Source organism: Scyliorhinus torazame, chromosome 5, assembly GCF_047496885.1.
Source record: "Scyliorhinus torazame isolate Kashiwa2021f chromosome 5, sScyTor2.1, whole genome shotgun sequence".
NCBI lineage: Eukaryota > Metazoa > Chordata > Chondrichthyes > Carcharhiniformes > Scyliorhinidae > Scyliorhinus > Scyliorhinus torazame.
Window position 1 is genome coordinate 166375382 of NC_092711.1, and position 24551 is coordinate 166399932.

General features: G+C 47.4%; 1 protein-coding gene and 2 long non-coding RNA genes across 4 annotated transcripts; 2 read left to right on the forward strand and 1 right to left on the reverse strand.

Moving 5' to 3' along the window:
* Window positions 1-273: 273 nt before the first annotated feature.
* On the forward strand, window positions 274-9148 carry LOC140420488 (uncharacterized). Its single transcript, XR_011946405.1, has 3 exons — window positions 274-885; window positions 3303-4334; window positions 6943-9148. It is a non-coding gene; the product is annotated as an uncharacterized lncRNA (long non-coding RNA).
* A 4706-nt stretch (window positions 9149-13854) lies between these two features.
* LOC140420489 (uncharacterized) lies at window positions 13855-18560 on the reverse strand. Its single transcript, XM_072504497.1, has 2 exons — window positions 18398-18560; window positions 13855-15797 (listed from the first exon to the last, which is right to left on the reverse strand). The coding sequence occupies exon 2, from the start codon at window positions 15437-15439 to the stop codon at window positions 14432-14434; it is 1008 nt and encodes a 335-aa protein (XP_072360598.1). The 5' UTR covers window positions 15440-15797; window positions 18398-18560; the 3' UTR covers window positions 13855-14431.
* A 25-nt stretch (window positions 18561-18585) lies between these two features.
* Window positions 18586-20384, forward strand: LOC140420490 (uncharacterized). Of its 2 annotated transcripts, none has more exons than XR_011946407.1 (2): window positions 18586-18725; window positions 20018-20384. It is a non-coding gene; the product is annotated as an uncharacterized lncRNA (long non-coding RNA). The 2 variants fall into 2 exon arrangements; XR_011946406.1 differs by lacking the exon at window positions 18586-18725 and adding an exon at window positions 18734-18967.
* The last annotated feature ends 4167 nt before the right edge of the window (window positions 20385-24551 follow it).

Below are 24551 nucleotides of genomic sequence, written 5' to 3' on the forward strand. Positions count from 1 at the left end.
CAGTCTCCAGGTAACGGATCGGAGCTGGAGGACTGAGAGCCGCCTGGTCCTCCAGCCAATCAGAGTGAATGAGAGGCGGGTCTGGAGGACTGAGAGCCGACTGGTCCTCCAGCCAATCAGAGATAATGAGGGGCGGGCCTGGAGGACTGAGACTGCCGCTTGGCCCTCCAGCCAGTCAGAGTTAATGAGGTGCGGGGCTGGAGGACTGTGTCAGCCATTTGAGTGAATGAGGGGCGGGACTGGAGGACTGAGACAGACACATGGTCCTCCAGCACGCAGTGAATGAGGGGCGGGTCTGGAGGACTCAGAGAGCCGCTCGGTCCTCCAGTCAATCAGAGAGAATGAGGGGCGGGGCTAGAGGACGGAGACAGCCGCTCGGTCCTTCAGCCAGTCAGAGTGAATGAGGGGCGGGGTCTAACCTTATTGTTTTCCCCTCCCTATCCTCCACTCACTGAATAAATATTTTGGGCATTAACTTGAGCCTGGTCCTGGGAAAGAATTTCCCGAACCAGAATCAGGGAGCTGACAACTATTCATCAGGTTTTGCGGCTCCACAGAGTATTTCCAAATCTTTCCACCCACCTCCTTAGTTTTGCTCGGGCTTTCCAAAACGAACAGGCCCATTATTCCGAATGCGCATGCTCCAAACACCGACAATTCCGTTTGCGTCCCAACGTCGACCGGTAATGCGCATGTCCATAACAGAGAGGCAGCTGCGCATGTGCAGAGACCCTCCCCCGCCCTGACTTCCCGCTGAAATGTTGACGAAAGGAAAGAGTGGGCCACCGGAAGGACTTTGGCCCTCCAGCCAATCAGAGCGCGGGCTTTGTGTGAATGACTATTGAGCTTTACCCTGACTGATACTTCCTCTTGTCTCCAACATCTGTGAGTAAAATACTTTATTTTCTCCCCCTTTCCATTTATTTTCTCATTCTGATCTTTAATTGGTGACTTGCAGCAACCGAAGGGAAAGGAAGTGAATCCAGGGAGGGTGCAGACTCTGCAAAGGTTGGCCCAGGTCTCTCTCTCTCTCTCTGAAAGACATTGACATCCTTTGCTCCCTCAGCTTGACACATTTATTTGTCTGGCTAAAAAGATGGTACCTTTTATGATTCGCCAGACCCGAGAACACCAAGATCACCTGTCTGCCACCCCCGAGAACAAAACCACACAACCTAGTCAGATGTCCCCTGTCAAGCTCCACTTAACACAGGAGGAGGTTGTGTTGACCCTGTACAGTCTCACTCCACACCCCCTCCACAGAAACCAGATCCAATTCCCCCTTCCACTTTCTCCTCACCTCATTCAGTGGAGCTTGCTTAGCAGACTGTAGATATCTGAAATCCTACCCTCACCCACGTCAGCAAGAGATAGAATCCAAATCATCAGAGACGGCAGGCGTGCTAAAGGAAACGCCGAGATCTCCTTACGTAGGAAATCATGCATCTAAGAAAATTAGAGCTCGCGAGTTGTAATTTTTCCACCAGTTCATCAAAACCAATAAACCTGCCGTTCACAAACAAGTCACCAAACTTTTCCAGAGCTTCCCTCCTCGAGGACCTAAATCTAAATCCGTAGGCAAAATGTGGTGAGTCCCATAGAGAGGGGCCAACAACAATATTGAGCTGAGCCAATAGCGTTGCCTGAACTGTCTCCAAACCCTCAGTGTAGCCACCACCACAGGGCTCAAGGTACATTTCATAGGAGAAAACGGAAGCAAGGCATTAACCAAGGCCCGTAAACTGGACCCTGACAAGTGCCTGTCTCCATCTGCCCCCATATAGAATTCAGATCTCTGAATAACCCCAGCACCCTTTCAATATTGGCTGCCCAATAATAGAACAAAGAAAAGTACAGCACAGGAACAGGCCTTTCGGCCCTCCAAGCCTGTGCCGACCATGCTGCCCGACTAAACTACAATCTTCTACACTTCCTGGGTCCGTATCCCTCTATTCCCATCCTATTCACGTATTTGTCAAGACTCCCCTTAAATGTCACGATCGTCCCTGCTTCCACCACCTCCTCCGGTAGTGAGTTCCAGGCACCCACTACCCTCTGTGTAAAAAAACTTGCCTCGTACATCTACTCTAAACCTTGCCCCTCGCACCTTAAACCTATGCCCCCGAGTAATTGACCCCTCTACCCTGGGGAAAAGCCTCTGACTATCCACTCTGTCTATGCCCCTCACAATTTTGTAGATCTCTATCAGATCGCCCTTCAACCTCCGTCGTTCCAGTGAGAACAAACCAAGTTTATTCAACCGTTCCTCATAGCTAATGCTCTCCATACCAGGCAACATTCTGGTACATCTCTTCTGCACCCTCTCTAAAGCCTCCACATCCGTCTGGTAGTGTGGCGACCAGAATTGAACACTATACTCCAAGTGTGGCCTAACTAAGGTTCTATACAGCTGCAACATGACTTGCCAATTCTTATACTCAATGCCCCGGCCAATGAAGGCAAGCATACTGTATGCCTTCTTGACTACCTTCTCCACCTGTGTTGCCCCTTTCAGTGACCTGTGTGGACCTGTACACCTAGATCTCTCTGACTTTCAATACTCTTGAGGGGTCTACCATTCACTGTATATTCCCTACCTGCATTAGACCTTCCAAAATGCATTACCTCACATTTGTTCGGATTAAACTCCATCTGCCATCTCTCCGCCCAAGTCTCCAAAACAATCTAAATCCTGCTGTATCCTCTGACAGTCCTCATCGCTATCCGCAATTCCACCAACCTTTGTGTCGTCTGCAAACTTACTAATCAGACTAGTTACATTTTCCTCCAAATCATTTATATATACTACAAACAGCAAAGGTCCCAGCACTGATCCCTGCGGAACACCACTAGTCACAGCCCTCCAATTAGAAAAGCATCCTTCCATTGCTCCTCTCTGCCTTCTATGACCTAGCCAGTTCTGTATCCACCTTGCCAGCTCACTCCTGATCCCGTGTGACTTCACCTTTTGTACTAGTCTACCATAAGGGACCTTGTCAAAGGCCTTACTGAAGTCCATATAGACAACATCCACTGCCCTACCTGCATCAATCATCTTAGTGACCTCCTCGAAAAACTCTATCAAGTTAGTGAGACATGACCTCCCCTTCACAAAACCATGCTGCCTCTCACTAATACGTCCATTTGCTTCCAAATGGGAGTAGATCCTGTCTCGAAGAATTCTCTCCAGTAATTTCCCTATCACTGACGTAACGCTCACCGGCCTGTAGTTCCCTGGATTATCCTTGCTACCCTTCTTAAACAGATGAAATATGGCTAAGCCTGTCTCTCTCTCTCTGCAGGAATGTCCTGCAAATCCTCGGGGTCCTTCCCACCCAAATGAAAGAAGTAATCAGCGTATTGATTTTAACATTGGATGATTTGTGAAGAAAGATAAAAGATAGGGAGACATTGGAAAAGAAACAGCAACCTCGGAAGGATGTTCATGTTAACCATCTGAACCCTGTCGGCCAAAGACAGTGGGAGGTTGCCACCTCTGCAAATCTGCCCTGACCTCATTCACCAGCCGAGCAAACTGACATTTCTGAAGAGAGGCCCTCTCGTGGGCTACCTGGATTCCCAGATAACCAAGCTGGATCTGGCAAGGTTAAAAGGCAACATCCCCAGGTCAGCCCCCCTCTCTGGGGGATCACCAGATAATATGAGCTCTTGTCCGGATTTACTCTGTACCCAGAAAAGGAGTCAAAACTCCACAAAAGCTTCATTATCTCATCCATCATGGAGACTGGGTCCGTGATATAAAGAAGCAGATCATCTGCATACAGGGACACCCTGTGCTCTCTCCCTCGCCTCTCTAACCCTGTCCATCACCCGGAAAACCTCAACGTAGTAGCCAATGGCTTTATTCATAGTATTATCGAATTCCTACAGTACAGAAGGAGGCAATTCGGCCCATCAAGTCTGCACCGCCCCTCTGAAAGAGCATCCTACCTAGGCCCACACCTCTACCCTATTCCTGTAACCCAACCATCCCCTTTTGGACACTAGGGGGATGTTTATCACGGCCGGTCCACCTCACCTGAACATCTTTGGACTGTGGGAGGAAACCGGAGCTCCAGGAGGAAACCCACTCAGATACGAGGAGAAAGGGCAAACTCCACACAGACAGTCACCCAAGGCTGGAATTGAACCCGGGTCCATGGTGCTGTGAGGCAGCAGTGCTAACCACTGTGCCACCATGCCACCCCAAGGCAAACAGAAGCAGAGACAGTGGGCAACACTGCCTTGTGCCCCTATCCAACTGAAAATAACCTGAGCTCAGCATATTTGTATAAACACTAGTGGTGGGAGGCCTTTATAACAACGGATCCAAGGTATGAATTTCTGCCCCCCAATCTGCTCCATGAAGTTAGATGGGTTATTGATTAATAAGGGGATCAGGGGTTATGGGGAGAACGCAGGAGAATGGGGATGAGAAAATATCAGCCATGATTGAATGGCGGAGCAGACTCGATGGGCCGAGTGGCCTAATTCTGCTCCTATGTCATATGGTCTTATGAAAGTCACCACCACTTTGGCCACCCCGAAGGAATCACAGACCTGGGCATAGATCGGTCAGACTAGGATCCAAAACACAATTAAAGTCTCCCCCCAAGATTAGCTGATGTGTGTCCAAGTCAGGAATAGAGGTCAGTAATTTATTAATATAAACTGTGATCGTCCCAATTCGGAGTGGACACATGTACTGGGACTATCAAGGTGCCCACGAAAGACCCACTGACAATCACGTGTCTCCCATTCGGATCTGTCAGAATTCGAAAAGCTGAAAAAGAAACGCTTTTACTTATCAACACTGCGGTCCCCTGGGACCTACATCTGTCCCACCCAAGCCTTCCGTAACCGTGTCTGATCCTGACCCGCAAATGGCTCTCCTGCAAAAACACCACATCCGCATTCAAACTCTTCACATAAGCGAATATCCCTGATCTCTTCACTAGACCGTTCAACCCCCTCACATCCTCACATTCCAAATGGCCAGTCGGATTGAGGGTTTACCCCCACCCACCCCGTACCCCAGTCAGCCATATCCACCAAAAGAGATCATTCTAAAATGACTGAAAAAGTATCGGCATCGAGCCCACCTGAGTCGGCCACCAGGCCCCCAACAAAACAGAGCAAAGAGCAAGCTGTAGTCACTGTCGATAAACCCTCCCCATCCCCCAGCTCCCCATCCTCCAGCTCCCCATCCCCCAGCTCCCCATCCCCCAGCTCCCCATCCCCCAGCTCCCCATCCCCCAGCTCCCCATCCCCCAGCTCCCCATCCCCCAGCTCCCCATCCCCCAGCTCCCCATCCCCCAGCTCCCCATCCCCCAGCTCCCCATCCCCCAGCTCCCCATCCCCCAGCTCCCCATCCCCCAGCTCCCCATCCCCCAGCTCCCCATCCCCCAGCTCCCCATCCCCCAGCTCCCCATCCCCCAGCTCCCCATCCCCCAGCTCCCCATCCCCCAGCTCTCCATCCCCCAGCTCTCCATCCCCCATCTCCCTGCCTCTCAGTAAAACCACAACCAAAAGCCCGAAGAACCCCCTCAGACCCTTAGCTCAACAATCCTTGCTCAACAATCCTTAACGCCAAACAGAACCAACACACTCAGCCCATAATCTAAAACCTATACTATGTTAATGAGCTGCAGTTACCCCCACCACTTTGTTCCCATTAACTACCTTCTTCAGCTCGCAGGGCAACTCCCCCCCCGGGGCATATAAAACTGAGTAACCATAACAAACCCCCCTCCCACCTGCACCCAACTTTAAATAAAGGAAACCCCCACCCCCACAAAAAAACAGTCAAATACAAACTGGTACAAGAAACCCCAACAAGACCCCAAAACCACAATCCCTCTCCAAAAACAACAAGACCCCATATATAATACAAAAATACCGAGCCTGAGCTTCCTCACAAAAGCATCGGCATCATCCAGCGCCTCAAAAGTAGTGGTCTTTTGAATTAAAACTCACTGGGAGGTGTGCTGGGTAAACCACCCCAAACCGAACACCACGTATGAAAAGTGCAGCCTTGGGCTTGATAAATGCCGCCCTCTTTTTTGGCAGCTCCGCCCCCACATCCTGATGGGGCCTGATGGCATGGCTATCCCATTTGTAGTTACGGTGATCATTCGCCCACCTCAGGACTCGTTCCTTATCCCGGTAACTGTGGAACCTGACGGTAATTGCCCGAGGTGGCTCTCCTGGGCAAGGCGTCTGACAGAGCGAGTGATGGGCCCCATCCAGCTCAGGAAGGAACAACTGTTCACCCTCCCCACCATCTTCCCAAACATCCTGGACGTGTATTCAGTCGGGTGCGGGCCCTCCAATCCCTCCAGCAGCCCCATAACGCGAAGAGTTTGTCTCCTGAAGCGATTCTCTAAGTCGTCTACTTTGGCACATAGAGATTTGTTATTATCAGCCAAAAGACCATCTTAGCCTCTAAAGAGACAATCTGCTTGCTCTTCATCGAAAGAGCCGCCCTCGTGCCCTGCACCCTTTACCGTTTATCAATTGAATAGGAGCTGGGGGCTTCTCGGTTGATATAGGGAAATCCTCGGAGATAGTCGGCTGTTGCTAAGATGCCCATGAGCATCTCAACTGACAACACTATAACTTTCGCTTCGGCAGCAGCCGCCGCCATTTTGTTTCCAATGAGCCTGGAAAAGAATCTGAATCGGATGACGATTCTTTGCCCGCTGGCTTCTTCAAACTTGGTTTCTTGGACATTTCCACAGTAATTGAGCTTTATCCCATTGACAAATTTGAAATATCCCCAAACCCCCTCAAAGACCGGGTGAAAAAGATGGAAAACAAAGTCCCCGGATGAGAGCTGCCTCATATGCGGCCGCTCCCGACATGTCGCAACCGGAAGTCCCCGTGTGTTCTGAGTTTCTGTCCTGTACTGACACTGATGTGTTTTGTAAATTGTTTTTACAGGATATTAGAAAAGGACGAATTACAGACAGATATCTCAAACTAAGCGTCTCGATCAGACTGAGTCACTCGATTCATCAGGGCATGAACATCATCGGACTTTGAATCTAGAAGGAGAAATGTTTGCCTCGTCTGTTGGCTTGAGAAGATTTTAAAACATCAGTGTGACTGGAAAAGCACCGAGACACACACACCCGAGTGAGAGTGTTCCAGAGCACTGACTGTGGAAAGAGCTCTAATCAGTTACACAGCCTGAAAAAACAGCAGGAAGAGACCGTACACGTGTTCTGTGTGTGAACAAGGCGTCAACTGATTGTCCGCCCTGGAGAGACACAAATAGACCCAAAATATGAAGAAACGATGGAAATGTGGGGACTGTGGGAAGGGATTCAGAGTCCCATCTGCGCTGGAGATTCATCGACGCATTCACACTGGGGAGAGGCCATTCACCTGCTCTCTATGTGGGAAAGGATTCATTTCCTCATCCAACCTGCAGAGACACCAGTGAGTTTACACAGGGGAGAGGCCGTTCACCTGCTCCCAGTGTGGGAAGGGATTCACTCAGTTGATCAGCCTGCAGATACACCAGCGAACTCACACTGGGGAGAGGTTGTTCACCTGCTCCCAGTGTGGGAAAGGATTCACTCGATTCGATAACTTGCAGTCACATCAGCGAGTTCACACTGGGGAGAGGCCGTTCACCTGCTCCCAGTGTGGGAAGGGATTCACTCGCTTATCCCACCTGCAGACACACCAGCGAGTTCACACTGGGGAGAAGCCATTCACCTGCTCCCAGTGTGGGAAGGCATTCACTCATATGTCCAGCCAGCAGTCACACCAGCGAGTTCACACTGGGGAGAGGACATTCGCCTGCTCCCAGTGTGGGAAGGGATTCACTCGGTTATCCCACCTGCAGATACACCAGCGAGTTCACACTGGGGAGAGGCCATTCACCTGCTCTCATTGTAGGAAGGGATTCACTCGGTTATCCAACCTACAGAGACACCAGCGAGTTCACACTGGGGAGAAGCCATTCACCTGCTCTCCTTGTGGGAAGGGATTCACTCAGTTATCCCATCTGCAGGCACATCAGCGAGTTCACACTGGGGAGAGTTTGTTCACCTGCTCTGAATGTGGGAAGGGATTCCGTGATTCATCGCAGCTTCTGAGACACAAACAAGTTCACAAGTGATTACAGGGGTTGGATTCTGCTGTTAGTGTTGCTACTCTCAATTACATCCAGGACTACATTTTGTTCATTCTGACAGTTGGTCAATGGGGATGGTTGGAGAGTTTCCTCTACTGGACTGGCCGGTCTCATGACTTTGACTCCAGTGGGCTGTTGCTCTTCGAGCCTTGTTGCGAATACCTGGTTTCAAATTTCACAAGGATCACAGATTGAAAGTTGGTTTGGAAGTTGGAAGATGTTTCCTTCCCATTTCTGTTTGGATCCCCCTAAAGCATGCCACCTTGCCATGGAGATGGGCCATGGAGGGTACATGGTTCTTTTGTTTAATTTATCTCTTGTGTTTCTCGCAGAAGAAAATTATCAAGGTATGGGGCAGGTTGTCTGACATGGACTGAGAAACAACATTAAATGGTGTGATGGGAGACAGGCAATAAATAATATTTCAGGGGATTGGTTAGCTCAGTTGGCTGGATGGCTGGTTTGTGATACTGAGCGACACCAACAGCGTGGGTTCAACTGCCGTACCGGCTGAGGCCATCCATGAAGGCCCCGCCTCCTCAACATTGTCCCTCGTCTGAGGTGTGGTGACCCTCAGATTAAATCACCACCAGTCAGCTCACTCTCTCTCTCACAAAGGGGGATGCTCGTATGGAATTCTGACAATGGTACCAGCCAGTAACAAGGTTAAGATAAGTGAGTTATGTATACACGAGACCCAAGGATGGTCGATGAGGGGGTCTGGAAGGCATCCTGAGTTCATGAGTAACCCCCTAGCTGTCCATGAGCTGATCACGCAATTCCCTGCTGCCCAGTAACCACTTTCATTGGGTCTACCAGTCAATGTGTGTAATCTACAATCATTGTGATTGGATCGTGTCCGGCTGAGTTGGGCTGACTAACTATTTGAAATTGTATAAATGATGATGATTCTCTTTGTTCAGTGGAGAGGTATCTGCCTTTGCCCAGAGGCTTACTCCCCGCCGGTGTTACAACAATAAACTGTTTGGTGTTTGAAGCAGACCTGAATGTCGAGGGATTCTTTTGGATTCATTCCCGCTCACAGGAGCATAACCTACTTTTGTATTCAATTCCCCTCACAATAAACAATAACATTCAATTAGCTTTCCTAATTAGTTGCTGTACCTGTATACTCGCCTTTTGTGATTCATGCTCTTGGACACCCAGATCCCTCTGAATCTCAGAGCTCTGCAATCTCTCACCGTTTAGATAAGAAGCTTTTTTATTCTTCCTGCCAAAATGGACAATTTCACATTTTCCCACATTATTCTCCATTTTGCATATTTTTTCCACTCACTTAACCTATCTATATCACCTTGTAACCTCCTTATGTCCTCTTCACAATTCACTTTCCTACTTTTCTTTGTATCATTGGAACATAGGAGCAGGACTTGGCCATTCAGCCCATCGAGCCTGCGCCAACATTCAAGACAATCATGGCTGATCATCCACTTGAGTGAGTCTGTGTGAGTGAGTGAGTGAGTGATTGAGTGAGTATGTGGGAGTGAGTGAGTGATTGTGTGAGTGAGTGAGTGAGTGATTGAGTGAGTATGTGGGAGTGAATGAGTGATTCTGTGTGAGTGAGTTTGGGTGAGTGATTGAGTGAGTCTGTGTGAGTGAGTGAGTCTGTGTGAGTGAGTGAGTGAGTCTGTGTGAGTGAGTGAGTGAGTCTGGGTCCCCCACACTATCCCCATATCCCTTTGTGTTATTGCTATTTAGAAATCTGTCAGTCTCTGCTTTAAACACACTCAATGACTGAGCTTCCACAGCCCTCTGGGGTAGAGAATTCCAAACATTCACAACACTCTGAGTAAAAAAATGTCTCCTCCGAGACCGGTCCTAAGTGGCTTCCCCCTTATTTTGAAATTGTGTCCACTGGTTCCAGACTCCCCAACCAGGGGAAACATCTCACCTGCACCTCCCCTGTCTATTCCTTTCAGTATTTTGTAGGTTTCATTGTGATCACTTCTCATTATTTGACACTAGAGGATACAGGCCAGGTTTCTCCAATATCTCCTCTAAGGGCAGTCCTGCCATCCCCGGAACAAGTCTGGTGAACCTTTGTTGCCCTTTCCCTCTGGCGACAAGGGCAGTAAAACTGCACACAGTCCTCCAGCTGCGGTCTGACCAAGGTTCTATACAACAGGTACATTCTGGACAGTCTCACGACTTTGCATTTATTTTATCCTGGATAGTATGGGGGAGGCGGTGGCCTAGTGGTATTGCCGCTGGACGAGTAATCCAGAGACCCAGGTATTATTCTGGGGTTCGAATCCCACCAGGACAGATGGTGAAATTTTAATTCAATAAAAATTTGAAATTAAAAGTCTAATGATGACCATGAAACCATTGTCGATTGTTGTAAAAACCCATCTGTTTTACTAATGTCCTTCAGTGAAAGAAATCTGCCATCCTTACCTGGTCTGGCCCACACGTGACTCCAGAGCCACACAGATGTGGTTGACTCTTAACTGTCCCCCACTGTAATGACCTAGCAAGCCACTCAGTTCAAGGGCAATTATGAATGGGTAACAAATGCTGACCCAGCCCGTGATGTCTCCATCCCAAGAAAAGAGTTTTATCAGGTGGATCTAAAATAAATACATTTGTCTCGGTTCCATTGAGTCTACAGTACTGGGCCAGGCCAGTCGGTGCTCAATTGGTCTCTGTCAGTATTTATGCTCCACATGAGCCTCCACCCAGCCCTCTTCATCTCCCCCCATCAGCATATCCTTCTATTCCTTTCTCCCTTGTCAAGATACAGCTGTTCATGCAGCATTCATGCTGTTCACCTCAACCACTCACTGTGGTAGCGAGTTCCACATTCTCACAACTCGCTGGATGAAGAGGTTTCACTTGAAATCCCTATTGGATTATTGAACCCCTGAAAATGGATTGAAAATGCACGCAGCATTTGACAGAGATTGGATGAATTGTCAGCGCAGATGGGGCAGCACGGTGGTGCAGTGGTTAGCAGTGCTGCCTCACGGCGCCGAGGTCCCAGGTTCGATCCTGGCTCTGGGTCACTGACATGTGGAGTTTGCACATTCTCTTCGTGTTTGCGTGGGTTTCACCCCCACAATTGAAAGATGTGCAGGCTAGGTGGATTGGCCATGCTAAATTGCCCCTTAATTGGAAAAATGAATTGGGTACTCTAAATTTAAAAAAAAGAATTGTCAGCACGGATAGAGATAAATGTGTGTCCTGATAGACGTTCCAGAGACTTGTTTGAAAGGGGACCAAGGCTGGAATCTAAATGTTGAAGGGTATTTGACATATTGGAATGCATGAAGCTCGGAAAAGATGATGGGATTGCTCCTGTTCATTAAGGATTACATTAGTTCAGGACAGAGAGATCAACTTAGCCTGAACGTTAAGGGTGTGGAATCAGCTTTGCTCGAGATAAGAACTAATAAGTTACAAGGTCTCTTGTGTGAGTAGTTAATGGGCCTCCTAACAGTAGTTACATTGTAGGTAGAGTGTACAGGAAGTATTAAATAAGGCTTGTAATTAATGTACCACAATAATCATGGGTGACTTTAGGCATCAGTTAGGACGATGAGCCTGACGAATATTAATCATGAGGAAGTGACACCACAATGAGAAACTGACATCACACATCAGCAAGGTGACCGATATCCTTCAGAGAGCAATCAGACAGTGATCGTGCCCCATTTAACCAATCAGGGACTGATCATGGGCTGCTTGGGCCAATCAGAACCACAGGAAACTACCAGCCATGCATAGAGGTAGGTACTAGAAAGGGTTAATGAGCTACAATTCTCGAGCTCGGTGCACAACACAACATGAAGAAAGAGGATAGACTTCAGTCAACAGAACAAGAGACAGCTCCACAGTCACCTGGAAGCTGAGAGCTGGTGATCCAGAGTGAACGGACTGATCCACTGCCTTTGTTAATTATTGTGATTTTGTACTTATTACAATTAACTTAATAAATTCTGTGACAATATTCTTGTACCTGGAATGGTCTGCAACTAGTCAGGAGCTGCAGGTAAGTTTCACAACACAGTCTGACGTGTAATTGATTTGAGTGTTACAATTGAGATTGGAGCCAAACCCGGATCTTACAATAGGATCGAATTTCACATTTCATTTGGGTATCCTGCACTAACAGTGATGGCTTTTGTAAACTCCTTTTACAGGATATTAGAAGGGGAGGAGTTACAGACAGAAATTTCACACCAAACATCACATCAAGATGTGACAGAGTCACTCGATTCATGGGAGCTGAATATCATCGACCTTTGAATTTAGAATGAGAAATGTTTGTCTGTTCTTCAGCTGAAAGAGATTTTTACACATCACTCAGTGTACAGACACTGAGCCAGGCTCATCCGAGTGAGGCATCACTAAAAAAATCCATTTTATATTTTGCAGCTCACTCAAAGATGGAAATTTCAGCACACGTTTCTCCATCTTGTATTTTTTAATGTTTTGTTTGCCTGTTAAATATCCTTGCCCTCTGGATGTTTCATTACAGAACTCAGCTCGAAGACATCAAAACTTGTATCCAGCCTTGCCTGTGGGCCCCATTCATCAATTCAACTTTGCAGCAGCTCAGTCCCAGCTTTGGAAACATCTTCATCTTTCTGTGAGGCCCCGGCCCCATTGACTGTGACAGGGTTCATACTGTCTCCCTGAGATTGTTGATGTAAAGTCACATCAGACCCACACTGCCCGATTTCCAATCCAATTTATTTAAAGGTCCCAGAAGCCTGGCTCCAACCTTAAATGTTGTTCTGATCCTGTCAGTAACATTATTTTGGAACTCACTAGTACCACCACATAGGCAGCCATCAACATGCATCATAAAGATGCCCGAGAGTTTCCTGCCTTCGTACCAATAAAGCACGGCAGCTTCTGCCTTCAGGTAGGGACAACCTGACTTGGACAAAACTGATCTAACTGAGAAGTGCCATACACTTGAAACATTGTTCAAAACATGGACAAACTTATTGAACTTCCAAAGTCTTCGATCTCCATCTGGCACCGTAGGTGGTTGCAGAAACACTGCCCTCTGGAGGTGATCCCCCAGCGCAAATGCAGCTTTTATGTTTCTTGACTGAAGGTTCCGAGAAAAAGTCACGAAAAGGGCCAAAGAAATTTCAAATTTACCTTTCCCGCTGTGGGTGAGTCCACTCTGACCTCTTTCTCTCCAAAGACTTCTTCAAATTCCCGCGTCACTGACCTCACCTTGGGCCTTATAAGTTCCATCTGGTTGGACCTTTTCTGTGCAGATCCATCGATGTGATGATGCTGGCTGACCCCTATCTGGGACCTCTGAACACACGCCAAACTCTGTCCAACTGCCAAATCTTTCTGTTTCACCTCCCGTACGCCTTTATCCCCTCATATTTTGGCAGCTACAAAACCCTCTCGGTCACGGGGACTTCAGTATCGCCCCCAAACATATCCTTGGTGTAAAACCGACAATTCCCTGCCTGAAATGTTCCAGTTATTGAAATTGCATTGAATGGATGTCAAAGAAACAGACCAGAAACAGCTCCCTGAGGTTCTGAGGAGTCCCCAGTGGTCAGTCAAACTGAACTAAACACGGGTGGTATAAAACAAACAATACTCACCCCGGTATCTGCTGTCCACGGGGACTTTCCTTTAATCAGAGCCGTCAGTGGATCCTGTTCCTGACACCAGGTTGTTTTGGGACAAATGTCACTCAGAGTCTAGAGTTGGGTAAAGTTTGGGAATCTTTATTACAAACATGTAGGGAATGCTTCAGCGAACCAAAGCATCTCTGGGAGTAGTTACAATAACACACGTTTATACACAGTACAGTTGCAGCTGTTTTGTCTGCAGGTTAGTGGGAAAGTACAGGATGTACTTTAGCACCTTGATACTGCCGATACTTCCAGTCAAGGATGTTGGGGTCCCTGTCGGGACAGGAGATGTGTTGGTGAAATTTTGGCAGTACACTCGAGGTTGGCCTGGTTGAAGTCCCCGGCCACGATGAACAAGGCCTCCGGGTATTCTGCTTCATTGTTATTTATAGCAGTGCGGTGTACAATTCAGCAAGCGCCTTCTTCACTTCCGCCTGGGGTGGGATGTAGACCGCCGTGATGATGGCAGAAGAGAATTCCCATGGAAGGTAGTTTGGACGGCACTTCACAGTCGGGTATTCCAGATCCGGGGAGCAGTAGTTCGCCAGGGTCACCACGTCCGAGCACCAGGAGTTGGCGAGGAGACAAACACTTACACCCACTCCAGGTTCAGTCCTGGATGTGATTAACAGCAGAATCTAACCCAACATCACTTGTGAACCCTTTGGTGTTTCAGCATGTTGGACGACTGAGTGAATCCCTCCCCACAGTGAGAGCAGGTGAATGGCTTCTTTCCAGTGTGAACTCGCTGGTGTCTCCGCAATCTGGATGATGTTTGAAACCTCTTTGTGCAGTGAGAGCAGCTGAACGGTCTCTCCTCAGTGTGAATGCGCTGGTGGGACATCAGTAGCTGAGCGCTTTTGAAACCCTTCCTGCAGTCAGAGCATTTAAAGGGCCTGCTCTTGGTGTGAGTGACATTGTGGCTACGCAGGTTGGATAATTGAGTGAATCCCATATCACACACAGTGCAGATGTACGGCTTCTCCCCGGTGTGAACTCGCTGGTGTCTCTGCAGGTGGGATAACTGAGTGAATCCCTTATCACACACAGTGCAGATGAACGGCTTCTCCCCGGTGTGAACTCTCTGGTGTCTCTGCAGGTGGGGTAACCGAGTAAATCCCTTATCACACACAGTGCAGATGAATGGTCTCTCCCCGGTGTGAACTCGCTGGTGGGTCTGCAGGTTGTGTAAATGAGTGAATCCCTTATCACACACAGTGCAGATGAATGGCCTCTCTCCGGTGTGAACTCGTTCGTGTCTCCGCAGGCTGCCAATGTCAGTGAATCCCTTATCACACTGAGAGCAGGTGAAAGGCCTCTCTCCAGTGTGGACTCTTTCGTGTCTCCGCAGGCTGCTAATGTCAGTGAATCCCTTATCACACACAGTGCAGATGAATGGCCTCTCCCCGGTGTGAACTCGTTCGTGTCTCCGCAGGCTGCCAATGTCAGTGAACCCCTTTTCACACACAGTGCAGATGAATGGCCTCTCCCCAGTGTGAACTCGTTCGTGTCTCCGCAGGCTGCCAATGGCAGTGAATCCCTTTAAACACTGAGAGGTGAACGACCTCTCTCCAGTGTGACTGTGTTGATGCCTTGCCAGCTCGTGTGGGGCTGTGAATCCCTTCCCACAATCCTCACATTTCCATGGTTTCTCCATGGTCCAGGTGATCTTGCGTCTCACCGCGTTGACCAATCAGTGAAGCCTCGTCCACACACGGAACACCTATACAGTCTCTCCCTGCTGTGAATGGTGTAGTATTTTTTCAGGCTGTGTCACTGGTTAAAGCTCTTTCCACAGTCAGTGCTCTGTAACAGTCTCACACGGGTGTGTGTTTGTGTCTCAGTGCTTTTCCAGACACACTAATGTTTAAAATCTCGTGAAGCAGACAGAATAGACAAACATTTCTCCTTCTAGATTCAAAGGCCGATGATCCCAAGAATTGAGTTACTCAGTCAGTTCTTGATGTGATATTTAGTTTGAGATATCGGCCTCAAACCCCTCTCGTTCGAACTTCCTGCAAACAGATTTTACAATAGTAATCATTGTCAGTACAGGATAGAAACTCAGAACAGACAATTCTAGTTTATATCGAACATTCTTTCCTCTCTCTTCCCCTGAAATGCTGTAAATCTCAATCCCACACACTCCAAGGCAGGCCAGCAGCACGGTTCAATTCCCGTAACAGCCTCCCCGAACAGGCGCCGGAATGTGACGACTAGGGGCTTTTCACAGTACCTTCATTTGAAGCCTACTTGTGACAATAAGCGATTTTCATTTCATTTTCATTGTATCTAATATTCACCCTCCCAATTCTCCTGAAGGTGCTGATTCAGGCTCATTGACAGATCCAAGCTCACTGCTTCCTGTCCTGGACACAGAGACCTGAAAATCTTCATGCAGGCTGCCAGACAGATATATGTCGATATTACTGGATGAAAAATGTTTGTAATATACAGATTGTATTCACTTATTTTCCCTCCCAGTTTTCGTGAAGGCGCTGATTAACAAATCTAAACTCACTAAAACCTGTACAAGAGTAGAGAATCTCCATATAAGTATATTTACTGATTAGAGGTAGGGAAATTCTGAGGAAGAATTTTATTTAGTCATGACAGGGAACTCACTGCCCACAAGGGTTGTGGAAGTCGAGATGATCAATAATTTAAAGTAAAATAGGATGGTTACTTGAAGAAAATAAACTTGCAGGTGAACAGGGATATCGAGGGGGAATGGCACTGACTGGATTGCTGTACAGAGAGTCAGCATTGAGTTGAGTTCCCAAATGGATTCTGTCAGTGCTGCAATGACTGTAACTGGAAATATATAATGTAGGTACAGTACTACGTTACAAAAGTAGAAATAATAATCCATGTATTTTATTACAGAACCATCAATAATATCTACAATACATACCATATAACAACACTAGACATATCTCTGTCCAATATTAAATTTTTAAAAATTAATTTACGGGATATGGACAATGCTGGTCAGGCCAGCATTTATTGCCCTTCCCCAGTTGCCCTTCCGAAGTAGTGGTGAGCTGCCTTCTTGAACTGCTGCAGTCCTGGAGGTGTAGGTACATCCCCTGTGCTGTTTGGGAGGGAATTCCAGGATGTTGCCCCAGGGACAGTGAAGGAATGGCAATATATTTCCAAGTCAAGGTGGTGAGTAACTTGGAGGAGAACTTCCAGGTGGTGGGCTTCCCAGGTTTCTGCTGCTCTTGTCCTTCTAGATGGTAGTGGTTGTGGGTTTGGAAGTTGCTGTCTGAGGAACCTTTATGAGTTACTGCAGTGTATCTTGTAGATGGTATACACAGCTGCTACTGTTTGGAAGGTGGTGGAAGGTTTGAATGTTTATGGAAGGGGGTGCAATCAATTAGGCTGCTTTGTCCTGGATAGAGCTTCTTTGTTGTTGGAGCTGCACTCATCCAGCAAAGTGGAGCGCATTCGATTACACTCCTGACTTGTGCTTGTAGATGTCTGGTGGACAGGCTTTGGGGTATCAGGAAGCGTGTTACTCGTCGTAGGATTCCCAACCCTTGATCTGCCCTGGTAGCTACAGTATTAATATGGCTAGTCCAGTTCAGTTTTTGATCAATGGTAACCCCCAGGATGTTGGTTGTGTGGGTGTCAGCGATGGGAATGCCACTGAATGTCAAGGGGTGGTAGTTAGATCCTCTCTTTTCGAAGATGGTCATTGCCTGGCACTTGTGTAGCGCGAATGTAACTTGCCACTTATCAGCCCAAGTCTGGATATTGTCCAGGTCTTACTGAATTTGGACATGGACTGCTTCATTATCTGAGGAGTTGAGAATGGTGCTGAACATTGTGCAGTCATCCACAAACATCACCACTTCTCACCTTATGATGGAAGGGAGATCATTGATGAAACAGCTGAAGATGGTTGGGCCTAGGATACTGCCCTGAGGAACTCCTGCAGTGATGTCATGGAGCTGAGATGATTGACCTCCAATCACCACAACCATCTTCTTTTGTGCCAGGTATGACTCCAACCAGTGGAAAGTTATCCCCCGATTCCCATTGACTCCAGTTTAGCTGGGGCTCCTTGATGCCATACTCGGTCAAATGCTGCCTTGATGTCAAGGGAAGTCACTCTCACCTCACTTCTGGCATTCAGCTCTTTCGTCCAAGTTTGAACCAAGGATGTAATGAGGTCAGGAGCTGAGTGACCCTGCGGAACCCAAACTGAGCGTCCAGGAGCAGGTTATTGCAGAATAAGTGCCACTTAATAGGACCTTTGATGACTCCTTCCATCACTTTGCTGATGATGGAGAGTATTCCGACAGGGAAGTAACTGGCTGGGTTGGATTTGGCCTGTTTACTGACCCCATCAATGCCAGCCATCTCCTGGAGAAACCAGCCTTTAATTGTGAACATTAGGAAAGAGACCATCCTTTTAGCCAGACAAATAAATGTGTCAAGCTGAGAGAGCAAAGGATGTCAATGTCTTTAAGCGAGAGAGAGCGACCTGGGCCAAGCTTTGCAGAGTCTGCACCCTCCCTGGATTCACTTCCTTTCCCTTCAGTTGCTGCAAGTGACCAATTAAAGGTGAGAATGAGAATAGGGGGAGAAAAGAAAGTGTTTTACTCACAGATGTTGAAGACAGAAGTCTGTCTGCAGCTCAAGCTCAGTCAGGGTTCAAGGAACAACAGCTTTGCTCCGCAGAAACCTCCTTTTCCAACTTCCGCATCTGATTAGCGGAGGGGCAGATTATTTCCGGTCCTCCCAGTCTTTCCATTGGTGAACATCTGAGCGGAAAGGTCAGCGGAAGTGAGCTCTCCTGCGCATGCGGAGCTTCCCCTCTCCCTGAGACATGCGCAGTCCCGGGTCAGGGGAGGGGGCTATCACCGACGGCCGGAACTGTCAGCCGGTTGCCTGGAAACCGTTTCGAGGATGTGTTGGGGAAGAGAGAACAAAGGGTGGGGACGGGGCTCGCGCGTCCGCGCGCCTGCGTGTGCGCACTAATGCATTGACGTCACCGCGGAGCGGATCGATTCCTATTGGCTGATTTAGAGGATGATCTCCTTTGTGATGTCACAATGTGGAGATTGGACAATGAGTTTCAGACTAAAACTTCCTCCTCTGGGCAACATCTGGGAATCAAATCAATGTCTCCCCCTTTCAGAAGTTCATAATGTGGAGATGCCGGCGTTGGACTGGGGTGGGCACAGTAAGAAGTCTTACAACACCAGGTTAAAGTCCAACAGTTTTGTTTCGATGTCACTAGCTTTGGAGCGCTGCTCCTTCACCTGAGGAAGGAGCAGAGCTCTGAAAGCTAGTGACATCGAAATAAACCTGTTGGACTTTAACCAGAAGTTCATAAGATATAGGAGCAGAATTAGGCCATTTGGCCCATCGAGTCTGCTCTGCCATTCGGTCATGGCTGATCTCATCCTGGCCTTATCTCCACTGTCCTGAGAGTTCTTCAGAACCATTGAACCCGATTAAAAATCTGTCCAACTCTAAATTTACTCACTGTCCCAGCTCCACCGCACTCTGGGGTAGTGAATTCCACATATTCACAGCCCTTGGGAGAAACAGTTTTTCCTCAACTCTGTTTTGAATAGGGCAGCACTGTGGACCAGTGGTTAGCACTGCTGTCTACGGTGCTGAGGACCTGGGTTCGATCCCGGCCCCGGGTCACTGCCTGTGGAATTTGCACTGTCTCCCCGTGTCTGCGTAGGTTTCACCCCCACAACCCATAGATGTGCAGAGTTGGTGAATTGGTCACACTAAATTGCCCCTTAATTGGAAGAAAAAATAATTGGTTACTCTAAAAAAAAAAATTTTTAAAATTAAAACTGTTTTGAATTTGCTACCGCTTTTCGTAAGACTATTACCTCTCGTTCTGGAATGCCCCACAAGAGGCAGCAGCCGCTCCAAGTCTACTTTATCTTTCCATTTCTTTTCTCATCCTGAGGGGTCATTGGTAACTTGCAGCAACTGAAGAGAAAGGAAGTGAATCTAGTCGATATGTTCCACACATTTTGAGTTCAGTAATATAGACATATTTATGTCTGGCAGTCTGCATGGAGATTTTCAGGCCTCTCCAAGATGGGAAGCAGTGAGCAGGGATCTGTCAGTCAGCCTGAATCAGCACCTTTAGAGAATTAGGAGGATGAACATTACAGAGTGAGAATGGAGGGAGAGTGTGTTGGATGGAAACTAGAATTGCCTGTTCTCAATTTCCATTTATAAATTCCTTTTACAGGATATTAGATGAAGATTTGCAGAAAAAAAACGAACGTCACTTCAGGATTTGGAAGAGTCACTTGGTTTTTCAGGACCTGAATATTATCAGGAAAACTATCACTGCAAAAGACACATCTGGGGTTAAGGATTGCCAGTCAGGCGAAGGAACAGAATGGAAGTAAACACAGGAATGAAGAATCACATTGGGCTGGTTCCAGGAGAATTGAGTGACAACTTCAGCGACAAAACCATGGAGTGTGATTTTTGATTGTCTTAAAAGTAAAAGGGCAACATTCTATTTATAGTTTAAGGGATACGTTCCCTATAAAAATAGTGTTAAGGCATTGTTGCTTCTAGTTTGTTGCAGTAAAAATCATAAAACATGATGTTTTTGTCTTATGTCTCATTAATTTGTTCACTGGGTATAGAATTTATCCTTTAAAATTCCTGATCTTTTCAGAGATCTTACACAGTTGGTTTTGAGTCACAAGTTTCAACTTCCCATTCAGCCTCAGGCAACTTGCTGTCTCTTTGTTGCTCATGTCAATGACAGCCCAGTAACAGAGCTGAGGGCTGGAGATGCTGTGACCCATTGTAGGAGCTGGGATCAGTAGAAAGAAGAACCGTTGTTTCTGGTTGAGCTTTGTGTGAGGTGTCTGACCATGATGATATATGCAATAGCTAACCAGGTAATATGTTGTGATGAGGGTTTAGAAACAGACCCTGGGTAGACGAGTTCAGTGAAGCTGTGGGCTCGTCAGCTGTCCAGTGAAACCAGGCATCCAACAGCCACAGAGACCTCGAATATTGGACACTGGGTTTAATCCTGTTCTGTATTAAACAGAAGACCTAGTTGATACTGGGTGACTGTGATATAGTTAATCTTACCCTTTATTCAAAATTGAATAACATTGATTCAAGTAAAGTAACTACCATGTCAATCTGTCAGTAAAGTGGTGTCAGTTCATGCAGATCCATGTCTGAACTCAATTCCATTACTTATTTTTGTTACTGACTAGACTGTCTCTCTCTTCTCGCCTCTCTCTCTCCTGCCTCTCTCAGTCTCTGGTGCTCCTTTCTCTCTGGTGCCTCTCACTCCCTCTGCTTCCTCTCTCTCCCTCTGTCTCTCTCAGCTGCCAATCACTCTCTCTCTTCAGTGCTTAGGAAGGCAGGTGGGATAGTTTCCTTTGGTAGCCGAGGGCTGAGATTATGAGAATAGGGAGATTGTGCTGGAACAGCATCAAACACCAGTTAGACCACAGCCATATTACATGAAGGATGTGATCACACGAGAGAGACTGCAGAGGAGATTTATTTATTTATTTATTTAAATTTAGAGTTCCCAATTAATTTTTCCAATTAAGGGGCAATTTATTTTGGCCAATCGACCTACCCTGCACAAGTTTGTGTTGTGGGGGCGAAACCCACGCAAACGGGGGGAGAATGTGCAAACTCCGCACGGACAGTGACCCAGAGTCGGGATCGAACCTGGGACCTCATGCTGCCTGCTGCAGAGGAGATTTATGATGATGTTACCAGGGATGGAGAATTTTAACTATGAGGAAATATTGGATCTCCCCAGTGTGAATTCGCCGGTGTATAGTGAGTTGCTCCGATCGCATGAATCTCGTCCCACAGTGAGAGCACCTGAACGGTCTCTCATCAGTGACCAAACTGATGGGGCATCAGTTCCCCGGACATTTTATAGAATTTCCCACAGTTTAGACATTTGAAAGGTCTGTCTTTAATAATAATAATCTCTATTGTCACAAGTAAGCTCACATTAACATTGCAATGAAGTGAAAAGCCCCAAGTCGCCACATTCTGCCGTCTGTTCGGGTACACGGAGGGAGAATTCAGAATGTCCAAATTACCCAACAGCACGTTAGATAAACTCGGTCAGTTCTCACTGGAACGACGGAGGTTGAGAGGCGAGCTGATAGAGGTCTACAAGATTATGAGTGGTATGGACAGAGTGGATAGTCAGATGCTCTTTCCTAGGGTAGGAGAGTCAAGTACTCGGGGACAGAGGTTTAAAGTGCACGGGGAAATGTTCAGAACAGATGTGCGGAGCAGGTTTTTTACACAGGGTGGGAAATATATGGAACGTGCTGCCTGGGGAGGTGGTGGGAGCAGGTACGGTAGCAGCATTTAAGGGACATCTAGATAAATATATGAAAATGGTGGGAATGGAAGGATATGGACTCCATAAGTGCAGACAGTTTTAGTTCAGGCAGGTACCAGGGTCGGTGCAGGCTTGGAGGGCCGAAGGGCCTGTTCCTGTGCTGTATTGTTCTCTGCTTTTTTTTATTTAGAGTACCCAATTCATCTTTTCAAATTAAGGGACAATTTAGCATGTTCAATCCACCTACCTGTACATCTTTTGGGTTGTGGGGGTGACACCCACGCAAACAAGGGGAGAATGTGCAAACTCCACACGGACAGTGACCCAGAGCTGGGATTGAACCTGGGACCTCGGTGCCATGAGACTGCAGTGCTACCACTGCGCCACCGTGCTGTTCTTGTATTGTTCTATGTTCACCTCTTTCGGGACTCGTGAGAGGAAACCGGAGCACCCGGAGGAAACCCCACGTGGACACGGGGAGAGCGTGCAGACTTCCCACAGACAGTGATCCAAGCCGGGAATCGAACCTGGGACCCCTAACCACTGTGCTACTGTACCACCCCAATATGATCCCACTAGTATTTCAGCAAGGCGGATTACTGCATGAATCCCTTCCCACAATCAGATGAATGGCCTCTCCCCAGTGTGAATTCGCTGGTGGGCAGTGAGTTGAGATGATCGCCTGAACCCAGTCCGACAGCGAGAACACCTGAACGGTCTCTCATCAGTGTGAATATGTTGATGGGACATCAGCTCCCAGGAGCCTTCATAACATTTCACATAGTCTGGGCACTCCCACAGTGCAGACATTTGAAAGGAATTTTGTCAGTGTGAACTTGCTGGTGTCTCAGCAGTGTGGATATATGAGTGAATCCCTTCCCACACTCAGTACAGGCAAATGGTCTCCCCTGGTGTGAACTCGCTGCTGTTTCAGTCGGTTGGATGAATCAGTAAATCCTTTTCCACACGCACAGCAGGTGAACAGCTTCTCTCCAGTGTGAACCCGCTGTTGCGTCAGCAAGTTTATTGACCAAGTAGATCCCTTCCCACACACGGAGCAGATGAATGGTCTCTCCCCAGTGTGAGTGCGTCGATGAGTTTCCAGCTCAGACGGGAAACCAAATGCCACCTCACAATCTCCACATTTCCACGGTTTCGCGCCAGTGTGAATGCGCTTGTGTCTTGACAGGCCAGAAGATTGGCTGAAACCTCGTCCACACACACACAACCCATGTATGGTTTCTCTCCACTGTGAACGGTGTTTTTTCCTTCCATGTGAATCGATGGAATTCCCTGCCCAGTGAAGCAGTTGAGGCTCGTTCATTAAATGTTTTCAAGATAAAGATAGATCGTTTTTTGAAGGATAAAGGAATAAAGGGTTATGGTGTTCTGGCGGGAAAGTGGAGCTAAGTCGACAATACATCAGCCATGATCTCATTGAATGGCGGAGCAGGCTCGAAGGTCCAGATGGCCTACTCCTGCTTCCAGTTCTTATATTTTTATATTATGTTCAAAACCTGCTGATATTCAGTAACAATAACTTAAGCGACTCCGTCAGATCCTGATGTGATGTTTCCCAAATGCAAACCTTCCCCTTCCAATATCCTGTGAAATCTGTTTAGACAGAAAAAAGGAGTGAGAGAAAAGCCAGAAAAACACAAAGGTGGATTGTGAATATTGAGCTGAAATCTGGTCATTTGTGAGGCCGGCACTAGGAAAAGGTGACCTTCAAAACTGCCAGATGTTCACAAAAGAACTGATTCACTGATGTCGTTCAGGGAAGGGAACCTTCCACAGGTCTGGGCCAGAAAAGTTACAAGCCTTTGTGGGGGGAGGAGAGTGAGAAAAGATTGAGAGCAGAGGTGGAGAAGGCAAGGGAATTTATATTGACAGAATATCCCAAACCCTTAACCTCCACCTCCTTGAAGGACCAGGATATCGGGTCTGTGAACACCATCACATCCAGGTTCCCCTCCAAGGCACACACAGTTCTGACAGTAAGTAATGGGTGAGCAGAAACTTTCTCCACTTCAACATTGGGAAGACATTGCGTTCAGCCCCTGTAACAAACTCCATTTATTAGCCACTGACTCCATCCCTCACCCTGGTCATTGTTTTGAAATTGAGATTGAAAGAGATTGTCCAAATGGTTGGTGTGATATTTGACCCTGTGACTTGCTCCCAACCACATATTTACATCATCTTGAAGACTGGATTCCACCTCAGTAACATTGCCTGACTCCAGCCAAGGCTCAGAGCATCTGTTGCTGAAACTCTGATCTATTCCTTTGTTACCTCTGAGAGATCTATGCTCCTCGAATTGATACTTCCTGAGTATTCCTGATTTTATTTACTCTGTCTTAGGTGGCATTACCTGAAGGTGCCAAGACCACAAGACTTTGTAAGGTGCACCTTGTCCACCACCTTC